This window comes from Sturnus vulgaris, chromosome 10 (genome assembly GCF_052056855.1).
Source record: "Sturnus vulgaris isolate bStuVul1 chromosome 10, bStuVul1.hap1, whole genome shotgun sequence".
NCBI classification, from domain to species: domain Eukaryota; kingdom Metazoa; phylum Chordata; class Aves; order Passeriformes; family Sturnidae; genus Sturnus; species Sturnus vulgaris.
Genome location: NC_142252.1, coordinates 1,106,755 through 1,122,843, shown reverse-complemented (window position 1 = coordinate 1,122,843; position 16,089 = coordinate 1,106,755). Strand labels below are relative to the sequence as shown.

Sequence of the window (16,089 nt, the reverse complement as noted above, 5' to 3'; positions counted from 1 at the left end):
ATATTGTATTAAAAAAAAACAACACACACATACCCCACTTGTTACTTTTAGAATATTCTAAAAGCAGAAGTCTTTCCAGATAGGTAAGCCTCACCATGGGGTGAGGACAAGAGGATCAATGCCCTGCACAGAACCCACCCTGACTCCAGGTAAGTTCTTAACCTCTAAAACAAACAAGGAACCCCCAAACCAACAAAAATAAAACACTCTCAACAAAGTAAAACCAACTTTAATTAAATTCCTATATCATCCAACGTTTCTATGCAGAACAACTGTTTAGTCAAAAAGTAAATATATATGTTTAATTCTCTTTCAAATGTCCAGAAGAATCAAGAGCTACCAGTGTTCCTTGGAGAACAAGCAGTAGTTAAACCTCTCTCGCTGATGTTCAGGAACATTTGTTACATCTGTTAACCAGCAGTTCCCTATTGCACGTAACGAATTTGCTCTCCATTTAAGCACCTAAAGCCTGGTACCTCGCTAAATAAATTAAAACAATTCCAGTTTCTTCAGCAACCATCTTCAACATATATATCTTGGTAAAGCAACATTACTGCAAGCTTTTAATAAATACAGAGAGATCATCAGTGACTGCAGTGGTGTTCTGTGGAATGATCCTTTCCCATAAACTCTTCTTCTCCACCCGGTTGAGGTTTTTGGTATGTATGCTCTAAAAATCGCTTTGTGTAGTATATTTAATGAAATCATCCCTTACATAGGTCAGTACATTTTGCAGGGAAGGACTGATCTGAGATAAGGATTTCAGTGTAAGGCCGGAAGGAGCTTCTTGCTGGAATCAAACCAAATTGTGCCTCTCTGGGAGCTGAAGGCAAAGCCCCAGAGGCTGAGTGGAAGGGAGACTGTAACTAACAAGAGATTCTCAGGCATGTTTGGAATTGGCCTAACCTTCCTCATTCTGAAGGGCTTCTTTTGTGTGTTAAGTCAGAGGAACAAAATTGTGCAACCGTGAACATCTGGATGCTGCATCACATCTGTCAGAGGTCTCCCCCACCCTCCATACACCCACCCTTCCTTAGGCAGCAGCACAGACATGAAGCAGGTCCCTGCAGTACAGTGATACCATGGCTGCTATTTACAGTAGAAGTAATGCATCTGTGCCAGTAGGGCAGAGGTCATGTGAAAAATATACACAATACACTCATTTTTTAGCCAGATTAGGATATTAAAAAAAAATTTACTTTTCAAGTCCTAACTTCAAACAAAGAACAGTTCTGTCAGAGGTCCTCAAACCTCTCAAGGATATGTTAGAGCACATTACCCTAACGTATAAAAACAAATATTTACATCTCCATAAAGTACCAAAGAATTTTTAAAAATGCCTAGTAGTTCTCAGCGTGCAAAGTCAGCAGGAACTGATTATCCACGATGTTCACTAACTGTAGAGACAGTCTTGGAATCAAGCATTCAGAAGCAGAGTGCAAAAGACTCAGGAATTATTTCAGTCCATTTGTTTTTGCTGTCGTTTCCTTTCTTGTTATGGATCAGTTCATCACAGAATCACAGAATGTGCCAAGCTGGAAGGGACCCATCAGGACCAGAGTCCAACTGCTGACCCAGTGTGGGGCTCCCCAGGAACCACCCTGTGCCTCAGAGCCTTGTCCCAGCACTTCCTCAAGTTTGGTTGGTCCTTAGGACAGAAACCCTTCACAAACACTTATCAAGGTAACCTTCAGCTTAGTGCAAATGCCAGGAGCTCCTAGGACCTGTAATCTTTTCTGACAGTGTGAGCCATCCAGTTCACTTTAGTAGTCCAACTTTCCCGCAGAGCTTCATCAAACTTTTGCTTGAACTGCTTTAGTGCTTCTTCCTCACTCTTCCCTAAGGCGAGGGAGTCCTAAGGCAACAGGGAAACAAGGACTGTTAGGAATTTTAAAAAGCACAGTTCAAGCTTCCTTCACCTTTGATCACAAGCCACAGTGTGTTTTGTTCTCCTTTGACACTTCTTCACTTGGTACTTATTGAGCAATACATCAGTTGGTTTAAGTAATACATCTTCCTGGGTTTAAAGATAAAACTGGAAGAGAATGAAGCAAGTAATTTTCACCTTTACAGGTATATGCTTGTGCATGAGCCAAGATGCATAATACCCCTGAGATGACTCTATTTAAGATGCATGGATCCTGAACTCATCCTTTGAGCACTAGGACTGACTACAGACCTTGCTCCATAGAGCTGAAAAAGAAAACTTCCAGGACTGTGTGGAAATGTTGACAAAAATGGAAAACAACAAAAATGTATTAATCTAGGAATCAAAAAACCACAGCCTGGAAAAATGCTGAGTCCTGCCGAGCTTTAGCTCTTACTTTACCTTGAGATACTGGATGTCCTTGACAGAGGTGAGCTCTGGCAGCCCTGCAGTCAGCATCAGTGCAAAGAGGGTAATAAATAGGTTGCCGTGCTTGCGCAGGATCAGGTAGGCTTCCTCACAGTACTGCCGGAACCTGTGCGAGCCGGGCAAGGCAAGGAGCACAACAGGACATTACACACATGGACATTACAGCAGAGTCTGTTATCTGCTCTGACAAATACACACCGTGGAACACAGCACACAGAGGACAGAGGTGCCTGCAGAGCTTCCAGTCATTCACACAAACATGTCCCACGTCTCCCCAGCGAGCCCTCAGTATGAAATACTACCAGCTGCTCTTCAGAAAGAACAAAAGTGCCAGAGGTCATGGTCACACCTCCCTGAGAATTTGTTAGGTGAAATGCCCTGATTATCCTACAGTGTGGGCTAGAGTGGAAAAGCCAAGGCTCTATTGCAATCCCTCTAATCTCTGTAATTTCTAATTCCTTTTGTGGTCAAAACTGAACCAGGTGCCAGGGCTGGTGGATCACGAGCACGTGGCTCCTCACGGCCAAGCATCCAAACAAGGCCAGCATGGGGCAGCACAATGAACATGCCCTGATGGACAGGAAGGAACCTCTTCCTAAGGGCAGTGCTTGAACAACAGTCTAGAAGCTCTGCCTGGAGCCCAAAGCTGCTGCAGGCAGAGCTGAGCCCAGCAGAACCTGCCTCCTCCTGCTGTGGGAGATCAAAAGCAGCTGCAGAGGTGCAGCTTCTGGTTCTGATGTAATCTGTGGACATTCCAGCACAGGGAGAGCAGCAGATAGTCCTGTAAATGTGTGTTGGCACACTTCCACACAAGTGCAAATGAGCAAGCCAACCCCAGGTAGGTTCTGGTATGCTGAAAATTATCATCTCAACTACAAATAGATCCAAGTAACACTTACCGGCCAAATTTTTCAGTGTTCCCTGTTTTTCCTTGTTGAATAACATGAATGAAGTCATAGGTGAGTATGAAAGGTACCCGTTCCCTTTTAATTCCAAACTTGGACTTAAAGTTTCCAAGAATATGCCCAAAATCTATGTGAAAGAGCTAAAAAAATGAAAAAAAAGTGAAAATTTATTTCTCCAGTGAAATATGGCCCTTTTCTTATACCTCTACAGGATATCAAGAACAGTTAACTCCTAATGTGACTCTCTAAAACCTGTGGTTTCAACCCTTTGGGAGTATTTGGTTCTAAAACACTTCAAGATTTAAAGTCAGTAATAACATCCATGCACTTATGAGTGAGCACTGCAGCAAAAGATTCTCTCAGGTTTAAGCTGTTTCTGCCACGAAACATCTTGGTGGCAGTATGAGACAAAAATGAGCCCAAGGATGAGCCCACGAGGCTCAGCATCATCACATCCAAGGCCTTCCCACACAAGGACAGAGGCAAAGGGAGCAGAGCTGAGTTAATCTGAAGGACCCTGTGGCAGCTCCCCATGTCAGAATTGAGAATAAGGGCACTCCAGCTTTCTTCCAGGAGGTACAAACGTAAAAGAATATTGCAAATGTCTGCAAAACTCTCAATTTTATAACCCTTGCTGGTTTTCCAGGCAGAATAATTTCAATGAAATCAGACAAGTTCCATTACAGAGTAATAATCAAGAAAGAACATGTCTAGGAGCTCCCCCAGGTTCTGAGTGCCCAGCATTGTGCTGCTGCTGGGTTCCACACTGAACATTTTTGCAGGGCTGACCTGCACAGCAGACTCACTTCAGGGAAACCACACTGCTCCAAAATGCAATTCATGGATTTTTAAGGGCGGTCTTTTGCAAGATACCCTAAGACCACTTTTATTCAATGAATCTGAACCATTAAAAGGCCTCTTGGATGTTCTGTAAAAGCTCTGCAGAAGAGCCTCTCTCCATACAGAACTGATGATGGACCAGGCTTTGCTCTGTCCTTCCCCCAGCATTACCTTTCCTTTCCTTGAAGCTCTCTCCAACCCTCAGTGAACCACAGACATCAGTTCTAACGATGTGTGGCCTTCCTTTCACCAAGGCACTAAAGAAATTACAAGTTCTCCAGAGAACTCTTGCACACCAAAGACACCAAAGGCATTCTGCCTACAGAGGGGATTTTTACCTGCCCGTTTTTCCTGACCATGATATTGTCACTGTGTCTGTCACCAATTCCCAGTACATATGTAGCTACACAGTAGCCAGCACAAGACAGAGTAAATTCTTCAATGGCTCGATCCAAGTCCTCCCTGTAACCACAGAGAAAATGCTATTAGTGCTCACTATTGGAATTCATGCCTTGGCCTCAAAAAGGATTTTTGCTTAAACCAGAAGCCCACTAGGATGCTGTAAAACCAGAATTACTTGAGAAAAAAAATACTGCAAAGGTAGCTATGGAGAACAAGCAATCTGGAAGGTAACATCAAGGCTTGAGACCCATGTAGTTTTCTTGGGTTTGTTTGTGCTGCCAAATCTGATATAACTTACTCAACAGCACACAGCCAAAATGCTGCAAACCCAGGCCAAGGGTACCATGAATCTCAGGCAGAATTTGACACACTAGAAAAACAATTAGCAAGAACCCACACCTTCCTCAACTCTGAAAGAGAAACTTCAGAGGAATTTTGTAGCTTATACTACAGCTGAGAGAATAAGTGCAGAAATTACCCTAAATTGTATTCCTTCAGCCAGTTCAAGAGTGCATCCTTGTTGAAGGCAGCAGCTGCAGCAACATTGCTGCTGTTTAACTGAATGTCAGCAATGGTTTCTGAACTAGAAACAGCTTCAATGAGGCCAGAGTGATCTCCAGTGGCTAAACAGCCATAGGGCAATATCCTGCAAGGAAACACAGAATCATGTCAGAACCTCAAACAGCAAAGCGTTCCTTTAGTGTACTCAATTTTTGGAGATGGCTGAATACTCATTTGAACAGTAAACTCAAAGATTAACATACAGGAATTGCTTGTAAAGGTAAAAGACCAGCAATACATTTAAAATGTTAATTTTTCCTATTATGTACCTAGATGCAAAAAAGAGAGACATTTTAAAAAGCCTAATTTTTCCTTTTTACTGGAACCCAGTTTCTTGTAACTCCCCAGGACTTGCCACAGAGGGAGCCCTGTGCCTGCATTTGTGAATTCCTACCCAGACAGTCCCTGACCTGCCTCAGTTCATTCCCCATAAATTATTGCTGGAAATGTAGAAGAGGAACTTATGCTTTTCCACCTTCTTTCTACTTCAAAGGAAAATGCTAGAAATCCTTCTAAATATTAACATAAAGAATGTTTTCCAGCTCCTACTAAACTGAAGCATAGAAACCCAATGGCAAACAGGAATACATCTCTTAACTGGCTTGGTATCTCAGAACACACCTGTGCATTCACACACTGTGACCAGTGAAAATACCTCTTACCATGTCAATGCATTAGGACACACAGTAAAGATGGAAATCAAAGAGAGATGTGTGTAAATAGATGAGTGGAGTTTTTTCCAATACATTTCCTCCCTCCAGATGCTTAAAAAGCTGAACAGAATGGGAACATCCCATGAGATGGGAGCTCTGCACGTGCAATGGAAACTTCAAGTACACTTTTCAAAGGCAATACATCACAAATTGAGGTGTCTGCTCTTGTGCCAGGCAGCTCAGGCCAAGAATATTATCTCAATTGTGGTCATGGTCCATGGGTAAGAGAATGGATATCAATAAAAATCTGCACTACAGCACACAAGGTATAGACCAGCACTCACCGACTTACAGAGCTACATAAAACAACTGCAGGACATATTAATATTGATGTGTGTGTCTTCAGACATACATATATATATCTATACATAAAGAAAAAATACTGCTGGTGAAGCTGTCATTAGTATTTTTATATAAAACTATATAATTATATATATACATATAAAGTTTAATATAAGATATTAAGTTTGATTGCTACAAAGCATAACCACATCTCTTAACTGACACAGCATATTATCCCAAGCCATGGAAGAAAAATAAATAAAATTCCTGACAAAATTAAATACAGCTTTTTTGCCTTATAGCTATCAGGGAACTGAGCAGTTTCTCCACCAAAAGGATAAAACAACTGAAGTGGTGCAAGTAGTCATGCCTTGGGGTGGCTCCCTAGAACAGAGGCTAGACAAAGTTAAGAGAATAAAGTGGGTATGTATTAAAAGCCTTCAATAGATACACCTGGGGCAGTCAGAAGTCTCAGAGGCCACACCCAAAATGGACAATGGGCTGAGTTTTTCAGACAGATATAAGTTTGGTCCATTTACATATCAGGGTTTAATTCTCCAATTACAGCTCCAGGTAATGAAGTCATTTACCCCCAGTTTGCTCCTCCCAATTCACTTTTGTTTATGCTTTTTGGGGCCTGAGGCTGCAGGGTGTCCTTGGCTCTCAGGCCTAGAGGAATTGTTTTGTCTGATCAAAATGTGAAGACAGTAACTCACACTCTACATGGAGTTTTAGACTTATACACCAACGTATAGGATTTGAAAAATATAAAAGCTAAAATCCTAAGGCATCAGAAGCCGTAACGATATAGGCTGGGAATCTTCCCTGCTGGCAGCCAAGTGCACTGCAAACCAGATTCTACAGGGTATTTCAAGAGCACTCAACTTCAAAACAACAGCAGAAGTGCAGGCTTGGAACGTTCTTCCCATTTCTATTGGGAGCCCTGCCCAGGCCCAGGAGCAGTGGCTCTCCAGGAGCAGAAGGGTGGCTGGGATTGCCCCTGGGTGCAGGGAAGCTCTGCCCATCCTTATCACCACTCCACAACTGGGAGCCAAAGCTGGCCAGGTTAAAGTGCACGCTGGCCTCCTTCCATGGCACTGCAACCCACCCCGCTCGCAGCTGAAGCGGGCACACGGCCAACAACTTCCCCTTCAAAAGCCAGCAATGATGAAAGCCTCCAGCCCCTGGAGGGCTGTGTGCTTACAACTGCAGGAAAAAACATCCTTGTCAGAGAGACAGTTTGACAGGAGTCAAGTTAGGGACAAATCCTCTGGGCCCTTTCCATCTCATCCTGGCCTTTCTGACTTCAGCATCTGTCAGCAGGATATGCCCCCTGCTTTTTAAAGACAGCAAAAGCCATGGACAGATCAATACTGAAATCCTGGGTAGGACAGAAAATTCTCTTCACTCATTTAAAACTGTAGTTTATTTCAAGTGTTTAATTCACAAAGCAGTGCCCTTCCAAACACATGAAATATCGGGGATTTATCAACATATTCTCTTGTAACTTCAGGTCAAATAGTTTAAAAATGATGGCATGCTTAAGAGTTGTAACAAATACATTTTTCAGTATGTGTGTGAACTCTGATTTCACTCATACACAGCCATGTAATCTCAGATCTCACACATGTAAGGGAAAACTTTACACACGAAAATGAAAACCTACTATGGAGAGGCAAAACTGAAACAAAAAGGCATTTTGGAGAATGTCCTGCATCTGGTCCAAAAGTAACCAAGTATTAAATACTTTTATGACAATGTGGCATAGATCAAACTCCTCAAATTCATGGTTTTCCATTGCTGTTATTTTATTTGTTTCTCCACTGACACAACTTTGATGCTCTAACAGAGGTAAAGCAGCTCAAACACTTTCAGACACAAGGATTTTCCTGAGAGGTGCAGCACCACAGACCCCACAGCATCCCTGGGAAGACAGATGTTGTGCTCCTCTGCTGTGACATGTATTGTAATAGGCTATCTATTTCCTGCTCAGTGTTCAGGTGCAAAATTGTTTTAGAAATTAAGGTGTGGGGATTAACTAAAAAATGTACTTTTTGCTTGGTTCATTTCTCTCTGCAGCTTGGATGATGTTTGAGGTGAACTGATCCAAGGCAGACTCCTCTAAGTGTTTATCTGGGTGCTGGTCCTGTTCTGGAAAGCAGATCCATCCTACATCCCAGGCTTTCCTCACTGTGCACATGCACAGGATGAAGGACCTGCAGGAGCACATGGTGCCATCCTCCTGCACACAAGTGTCCCCTCTGATACACCCCCTGCCCTGTTTGTCACCCACGAGACAAATTAGTTGGCAGTTAAATAAGGAAGTATTTCTCCTCCTTCAGCTCTCAAAATCAACATATATTTGGTATTCCTCTCTAGAGCTGAGAAATCCCACCAGGAATATCGTGCTGGCTTTAGACACAGACTGAGCTAAGGTTTCATTTTCAATCACTGCTAGAGAACTGAGTGGATTGTGGTGCAATTAGAAGGGAATTAATCCTGTCCCCAGCTCAGTGGTGCACTGGCTGCCATTTGCTCCATGCCTCATGGAAGTTGGACAATCTGCTTGTGGCAAAACATGACTGATGGATAGAGGTGGCAGCAAGAGCTGCTCTGACACTGCTGGCATGAGTGAGAAGCCCTGCTTTTACTTGGATGGAGTTACCAGACTCTCCACAGTGGAAAAAAATTGAAAAGTGCAAATTCCATTGTGAATCCACAAATGGAAATAACCTCAGGGAAACTAAGGATGATACAGGGCAAGAAGCAAAGACTGCACTCATTAGTATGGGCATATGACATGGTATTTTTTAGGAAAGCAGCTCTTTGACACTACTTTTTCAGCTGAGACCATGCCTCTCACCCAGGCAAAATGTAACCCCTGAGTCCTGACTCATGAACATGGCAAAGAGCTCATCTCCTCCACTGCTGGCTCATAGATTCTGGAGTCATCTCTCCTTGAGAGAGATGCAGGCTGTAAGCACAGAGATGCCAAAGCCTCACCCTCATGGCTGTGCCCTCAGGCTCTGGGTGCTCTGAGTGTGTTTTGGCCAATTCTGTTCCCAAGGAAGGTCATGTCAGAGCCTTCTCTTGGCAAGTGCCTGATTAATCTCTTGGACAGACACTGAACTATAACCCTGCCTCAATCCCAGGATTTTATTTCGTAATGGTAACTATGACAGGATGAATGGAAGGAAGATGCTCCCAGTTAAGCAAACAAATTGAAGAGGCCAAATATAGAACTTCAATTCTCACTAGGAACTTCCCCTTTCTACTTTTTTTTCTTCACAGAGTTTTAAGAAAAATCTTGGACATCAGAGCTACTTTTTGGTTTTCCTTTGTTGCATTTAAAAAAAAAAAAAAAGCCTTAGTCAGGAAAAGCATATTTGAGGTCTCTAATCACTATTCCTGTTTGCTAGGCACGGTGTGTGGCCTAAGCTGGAACCACAAACAGCTTCTGGGAAGGCAGCTACTGAGGAATGCCTCATCTGGGATTCCACAGCTGTCCTTGCCCCCAAATGCTGGATCAGCTTCCTCCCAGTCAATTTATAATGACATAAATGACCTAAGGCTCCCTCAAATCAGTGTTCAACTTCACACACAATCAACCATCTCATCACAAATGTACCTTCCCAGAAACAATCTGTAATTCACATTCCCACCTTCCTTAAGCATTCTAAATAACAAGTTGGTAATTTAACTTACCCATGCTGATGTTACGTGCCTTATGTAGTAGCTCCCACTACTATATTTGAACCATAAAAATGTTCATGAAAAGAGCTCCAAGAATCTAAATGAAGTATTTCAGGCAATACTTAAATATAAGTATTTCTAGACTTGTAAACAACACTTAAACAGAGGATTACAGCCTTTGCACAGACATACAAAATTTAATTTATGGCTAAAAACAGTGTCTAATAATGTGATATCCAGTACCTTCTTTAGGACTACTTTCCTAAAGTGCAACCGAATTTGTGAATTATATTACCTCAAACTGGTTCATAAATTTGGGTGGGAAAGTTTCCCTTGTACTAGAGGGTTGTGTGGTAACAATGACACATACTGCTGCTCTTAGGAATACTCCAATATTTGTTCAAAGAAGTCCTGTTTACCTTATCAAGCATACGAAAGTAAGAAAGCTGCTTTGCAAGAGACTTTGGAAGATACAAAGGTATTTCTGGTCAGAAAAATGCATTCTGGCATCCAAGCAGTGTTTTGCCAACAAGAGAAGTGACTCCAGAGTTGCAGATGTTCCCCGTGGCTGTGAGCAGCAATGAGAGCTCTGCTCACAGCAGGAAGGAGAGGAGGCAACGCTCTCACCTTGGCCGTGACAGCTGAAACCTCTGGGTACCCCGACAGATGCACAGAGAGAGGACAGTGGGGAAGGTGCTAAAAACAGGAAAGCTTTATCTCTAAAAGCAGACCCTCCATCCAAACAAACCAGCCCTGGGAAGATCCTTACCGGAGATCCAGGCCGGCCTCTTTCCACAGAATGTCCATCAAGCGCAGAATCTGGAGTGTCAACATGTCCTGCCGGAGATCTGCAACCAAAGGTGACACCACTGCTTCAGTTCCTCACTAACTTCCTCAAGTTTCCAAGGCCTTCAGAGAAAGGGATCTAAAAATACTCACCCAGACTAAGGGTTAAAGTGGCATTAATCATAATTACATTGTCCTGACTGGCAGTGTCTGTGCTTCAAAACTCAGTCAGAAGATGCTTAATTTGTTCACTAATGTCAGAATAATCCATATTTACATTATGGCAATACAGAATAATACAGCTCGAGTGCAAACATACCAATGAAGAAGGAAAAGGAAAAAATGAAAGTTTCTAGCATTCCTTACCATCACCATTTTTGAAGATGATCCCTACAAGATCTCCTCCAAACATTTTGTTGTTGTACACTATCCAGAGAGGCTTCATTTTAGAATCCATATATCTACACTTCTCAACACTAGAAGAAAGCATGATAGAAGTTTTAGTCAAATAGGAGTAATTCACCTGAAAAGATCTAAACATTGCTCAGAACATAAGAGAATAAGCAGACTTCCAGCCTGGAAGTTCTTAAATGCTCTCTCTGCTTTCATTCTGCTGCTATGCCACTCAGCAAGCACTCACCAAGCTATGAACACATTTGCTACATATGGAATGTATTTGATACTGACTGGTGAATGTATCTCTACTCCTTAAATCAAACACCCTCATTTTCAGAGAAAATTGTTTTCTTTATATCCTTTCCCATCAATTTTTAGACTTTACATTTAAGTGCCATGAAAAGTTTTAGTGGCCTTTGTACTTATTGTTGAAAACAGGAGCCAGGAATAAAGTCAAATTCACTTTTAGGTTTTCATTTAAATACATTTAGCCATGGCAATGCATTAACTAAGACAGTATTAAGTTCATGGTGGATCCCAAAAATCTTCTAATTTTTAACTGATAGCTTAACCTCAGAAGATGCCCAGCAGAGCTGCTGTCACTATAGGAGAAGTTCCCTGTGGCAGCACACGCTGAACAATGCAGCCAGAGGAAGTTCAGACACAAATGTGTTCCTGCTCTGCTGTTTCCATGCAAAGCTACAGCGAAATTGTGCTCATTCTTTACTTACTGCAGTTCTGAGAGTATAACAGAAGGATTCAGAGGAGACTGGAGGTCAGAAAGTGCTTCTCTGTAAGCATTTTGTTTCAAACACGTATGCATTGCATCTTTGCCTTTTGCTTTGCTTTGCTTCATGGCATTCAGCTTAATTAGACTATTTAAAGTCTTCATTTTATTGAGGGCTTCCACCTGAAAGAGATGTTTTATCATTAAGAGTTATTGCTCTGATTTGAGATCTAACATAATGTGAAATCCCATTTCACAACAAAACTGAGTATTAAGTAACTCTACATCTTTTAAAAAATGGAAATAACGGACAGAAATTAAGTCACTCATGTTTCAGAAATATAATTTTCATAATTAACAGAGACACTGATGAGATGAAAGCTCCTAAGCATTGAGTCACTTTTAAAAGCATGACTTAACATTTCCAAAAAAATGAATGAGGCATTTTAATGCATGACACATTAACACAAATTCCTTCTCCAAAGTGCAATTTTTAGTTCCCTGTTTCAACAAAGCACATAACATAGGTGCCCCTAGGCATACTGAAGTAACAGAAATACTGATTATTTCATACTCTTAACAAACTGAGACATTACTTGAGATTGTTCACATTAAGTTGCATCCAACAAGGCACAGCCACGTGACCACTTGCAGACAATTTTCACAGAGCAAAGTCTTAAATGTGTGTCATTAAAATCCTGCTGAAGTCAGGCAGAACACAAAAGCTTTAATTAGCTCAGGTGTTTGAAATCAGAGCATCTCAATTCAGCAAAGTTTTTACCTTAGAAATGTATAAAAATCAAGGCAATTATTTGCAATAATACAGGTGGGTTTAACTCCTCTTCCCCCTTCTGTTTTGCAAAATTTTTTACTGTTCCAAAATCCCTAAGGAAACATGTAAACGTCTAACACTGACAGAGCAAAGCCCTTTGACAAACCTAGATTGCACATACAGCAAATACAACTTCTACACTTAAGCAACTTTTTGACCAAATAATTCTTCTAACAATTGGCTGATTGCAGCAGTAAGGTGCTGAGCAATACACAGATTCTCTAGCAAACAGCAGCAATGTAACAATTATGAAAGCTCTTTTCTATACAAGGAAGCTTCAGCCTGACTTAGAAGGTGCTGAGTCAAAACTCACCCCTCCCACAGCCTGAACCCTGCCAGGCAGGATGCTGTGGAAATTGTATGGAGTTTGATTATAAAACTGGGCAGTGGAGAGCTGCCAGGTCAGCCATCTGTCAAAACCAAAAGTGCTCTGCTTTTCCACTATTCTAGGAGCTGTACAAACATCAGTGACAAGGGAACAAAATGGAACCTGTGTTGTACAAACAGGAACTTTTTGAAGTATTTCTACTTTGAATTTCTTCCGTGTTTGCACAGTTGGGAATTTTTTTGCCCCTTCTTTGATTGTACTGACATTTGCTTCCTGTAAAGTGCACAAAAACTTTACTGACCTTATGTCTATTACTTAAAGCATTTCATCACCTACTCTTTTCATGATTTTGACAATGCTAACAAGCACACATGGAAAAGATGGTCTTTTCCATGTCCTGTGAGCTGCAGCAATAAGGAACACAACAGAACATCCCACATGCTCCCAAAGCAATTTCAATGCACACAAACACCACCATCAGTTACTCATCCACTGAGAGAATCTCTGTGGCCTGATAGAGTAAATACTTTAACTGCAAAGAGAGACTATATTTCAAATAATTTTAAGATCATAGTCTAAATTAACTCACTAAAACTGCATTAGAGACTTCAAACATGATTTGGACTGTGTCTTAATGATCTGCTGATACAATTAGTAGTGCTTTCAAAAGCAAACCTCTCGTGCTTATTAGGGTACTTAAAAGCAAACACATCTCCCCTTTGCTCTCTTTCTGTGTGTGTGTGTGAAGGACAGACCTATATTAACGCTACAATGAGCCTTTGGGTGATTTGCAATACCTTTTAACAAAAGCCAAAGCTGCAGGAAGTAGTCCTGGAGTAATCTAGGTAAAATTTAGAACAAGCTACCCTTATAGAGAGGGTAAAACTGGAAATGTAAAACTTGAAATGAACAGAAGCCCTTCTTCAGTTAATCCAGAGAGTCTCTGTTGTGTCCAGAATACACAGACAGTGCAGAAGGTGTCTCCCAGGTTTTAGAGCAGTGTAAAACAGCTCCCTGAGGCCCCACAGCCCCGGCTGCCACGGGGGCTGCTCCATCACTCACAGCGCTTTTAACTGCCTGTGTCACTCACGCCTCCTTCTCCTCCGCACTGCACATCTGTCAAGGCAGCCAATACCCACCCCAGCAATGGAATAAGGATGGCAGAGCCAGGCTTGGACAGGTCAGGGTGACAGGAAAGGGAAGGGAAGGCCATACCTGTTTAGCCAGCACCTTCATATGAGCCACGCTGCCCCTGCAATAAGCCTCCAGTATCAAACCGAACTGCACCGACACGGCGGGGATGTGAACCTCCGACCTGCAAGGGGAAAAGCTGCTCATCACACCACAGCACTCACCCAACTGCATCATTCCAGCCATTCCAAAACCCAAAACCAACACAAAACCCCCCAAAACAAGCATTAAAACACCTCATGGTCACATCAAACATTAGAACAGCTCATGGTCACGTAGCTGAAACAACAAGGCAGATCTCTTAGGAAATGCTAGAAGGCCTCAGTGGAGATGATGAGAACAGGCCGGTTTGCACAGGGGATCCTTGTGCCCAGGCCCAGGACTGCTCTGGGGACAGCAGTGTCCATCCCCAGAGGTGGTGACTCCATACCTGCCTCGGGACCTTCTTTTATTCAGAGCAGCACTGAGAAGTCACTGCAGGGCTGACTTTAAACCACACTTTCTCCAACCTTTGTAAGGGAAAAGCCCAATTTGCCTGAAGAACACTTTGAAACAAACCGCTGAACTTTGTATCAGAGCCAAGAATCCTCCAAAACATTTTCATGTAACACTTCTCTTTTTAGCTAGAAATATTAAAAATAATTTTGTTCTAAAGAGAGAATCAATCTTCAATCTATTCCAGTTCATTCTGCAAGGCTCCTGCCATTCATGAAACTGTTCATCAAAAGTAGTAAGAACACACAGAACAGCTTTTATTTTCTGTCAGATTTGCAACAATAAATTTTTTTCTCAACTGTGGGGTATAAATATTGCACTTTTACTGCACTCACAGCCAAAACAAACACTAGGGATATTTACAAACCTAACTCATCAGGTAGTAAGAGCTGAATGCAGTTTGGAATACTTTTATCCAAGGGCAGATTACACACCACTCTAATTTATTTTTAATGAGAGGTCTGATCTATAGATGCCAAAGATAAAGAAACAAAGGGGAGTTGTGGGGCACTATGATAATGGCTCATTTAGAAAAACTCTCAAGAAATCATATTTGAAAGTCCAATCAAGCTCAATAGTTTCAGAAAGATGAAAGGCAAATCTCCTACCTCAGGTGCCAGAACAACATCTGTCCTATTCTCCTGTTGCCAAGTGCTCTTTCCAGGAGAAACCTGGAGAGTGCACAATCCAGAAAGGGCTCATACTTCAGGACTTGCACAAGTTGGAGAAGATACTGAGAGAGCTCTTCATCACTAGAATGAGGTACATAAAAGCAGTTAGTAAGAGAGTAGCTAGATTAGTGATACTCCAGAAATTCAGATGTATGAGACAACCCAATAGTGACAGGATTTGGCTCAATACCAAGAGTGTCTTCCAATTTTTCCATCACACAGAGAAGACAACACACAACTTAGTGCAACTTCCAGATGAAACAATTCCAGATGCATTCTTAGGATAGCCCAGCAGCCAAATTCCTTGTTTGTATTTGAAGGAAGTAAAAATGATTTATTTTTTTTACCCCTAAAGACTACCCTTGACCATTAAAAATTAATCACTAAACTATTCACCACAGAGAATTCAGAATTCAAGGACAGGAAATGTGCAGTAATGATAATGTTACACAAGTCCTGCCCTGGGTTACAGTGGAGAGCAAATGAAATGCAGTAAGGGAAGAACTGCAGAGAATGAAGGCTCCTGTGAATCAAAACCAAATCAGTAATTCTCTCATTATTTATTACATGCTGCAGCTCACATTCCTATTAAATGGTACAGCCAGAGTGGAGGTGGCTGGGTGCCAGGTGTTACAGTATTTGACTCCAGGAATAGTTCTCCCTTTGTTATGAAAACGTTTCTCTCAGAGTTTCTTGCTCTCCTTCACCCAAGAAAGGGATGAACACCCAGTCCTCTCTGGGACAAAGGTGCACTGGTTCTCCTTGCAACACAGAAAATAATCATAATTTTCTGCAAGGTATCAGAATAAGGTGGTTTTATTTAGCTGCCAGTGAGCCTACCCAGAAATCAGACTGCTTCATTTGGCCACCTATTCATGGCAGGCAGCATGTTCACTCCTTCCTTTGGGCTT

At 41.9% G+C, this 16,089-nt stretch overlaps 1 protein-coding gene across 2 annotated transcripts in view; it reads right to left on the bottom strand.

Moving 5' to 3' along the window:
• Positions 1-209: 209 nt before the first annotated feature.
• PIK3CB (phosphatidylinositol-4,5-bisphosphate 3-kinase catalytic subunit beta) overlaps positions 210-16,089 on the bottom strand; it is a 68,623-nt gene continuing 52,743 nt past the window's right edge. For both annotated transcript variants that reach the window (XM_014870262.2, XM_014870264.2), the window contains exons 15-24: positions 15,116-15,259; positions 14,037-14,136; positions 11,666-11,844; positions 10,905-11,014; positions 10,522-10,600; positions 4,982-5,149; positions 4,440-4,563; positions 3,256-3,401; positions 2,330-2,462; positions 210-1,855 (exon numbers count right to left, since the gene is read on the bottom strand). In XM_014870262.2, the coding sequence (XP_014725748.1) occupies positions 1,718-1,855; positions 2,330-2,462; positions 3,256-3,401; positions 4,440-4,563; positions 4,982-5,149; positions 10,522-10,600; positions 10,905-11,014; positions 11,666-11,844; positions 14,037-14,136; positions 15,116-15,259 (1,321 nt within the window). In that variant the 3' untranslated portion in view covers positions 210-1,717. The remainder of the gene's footprint in view (positions 1,856-2,329; positions 2,463-3,255; positions 3,402-4,439; positions 4,564-4,981; positions 5,150-10,521; positions 10,601-10,904; positions 11,015-11,665; positions 11,845-14,036; positions 14,137-15,115; positions 15,260-16,089) is intronic.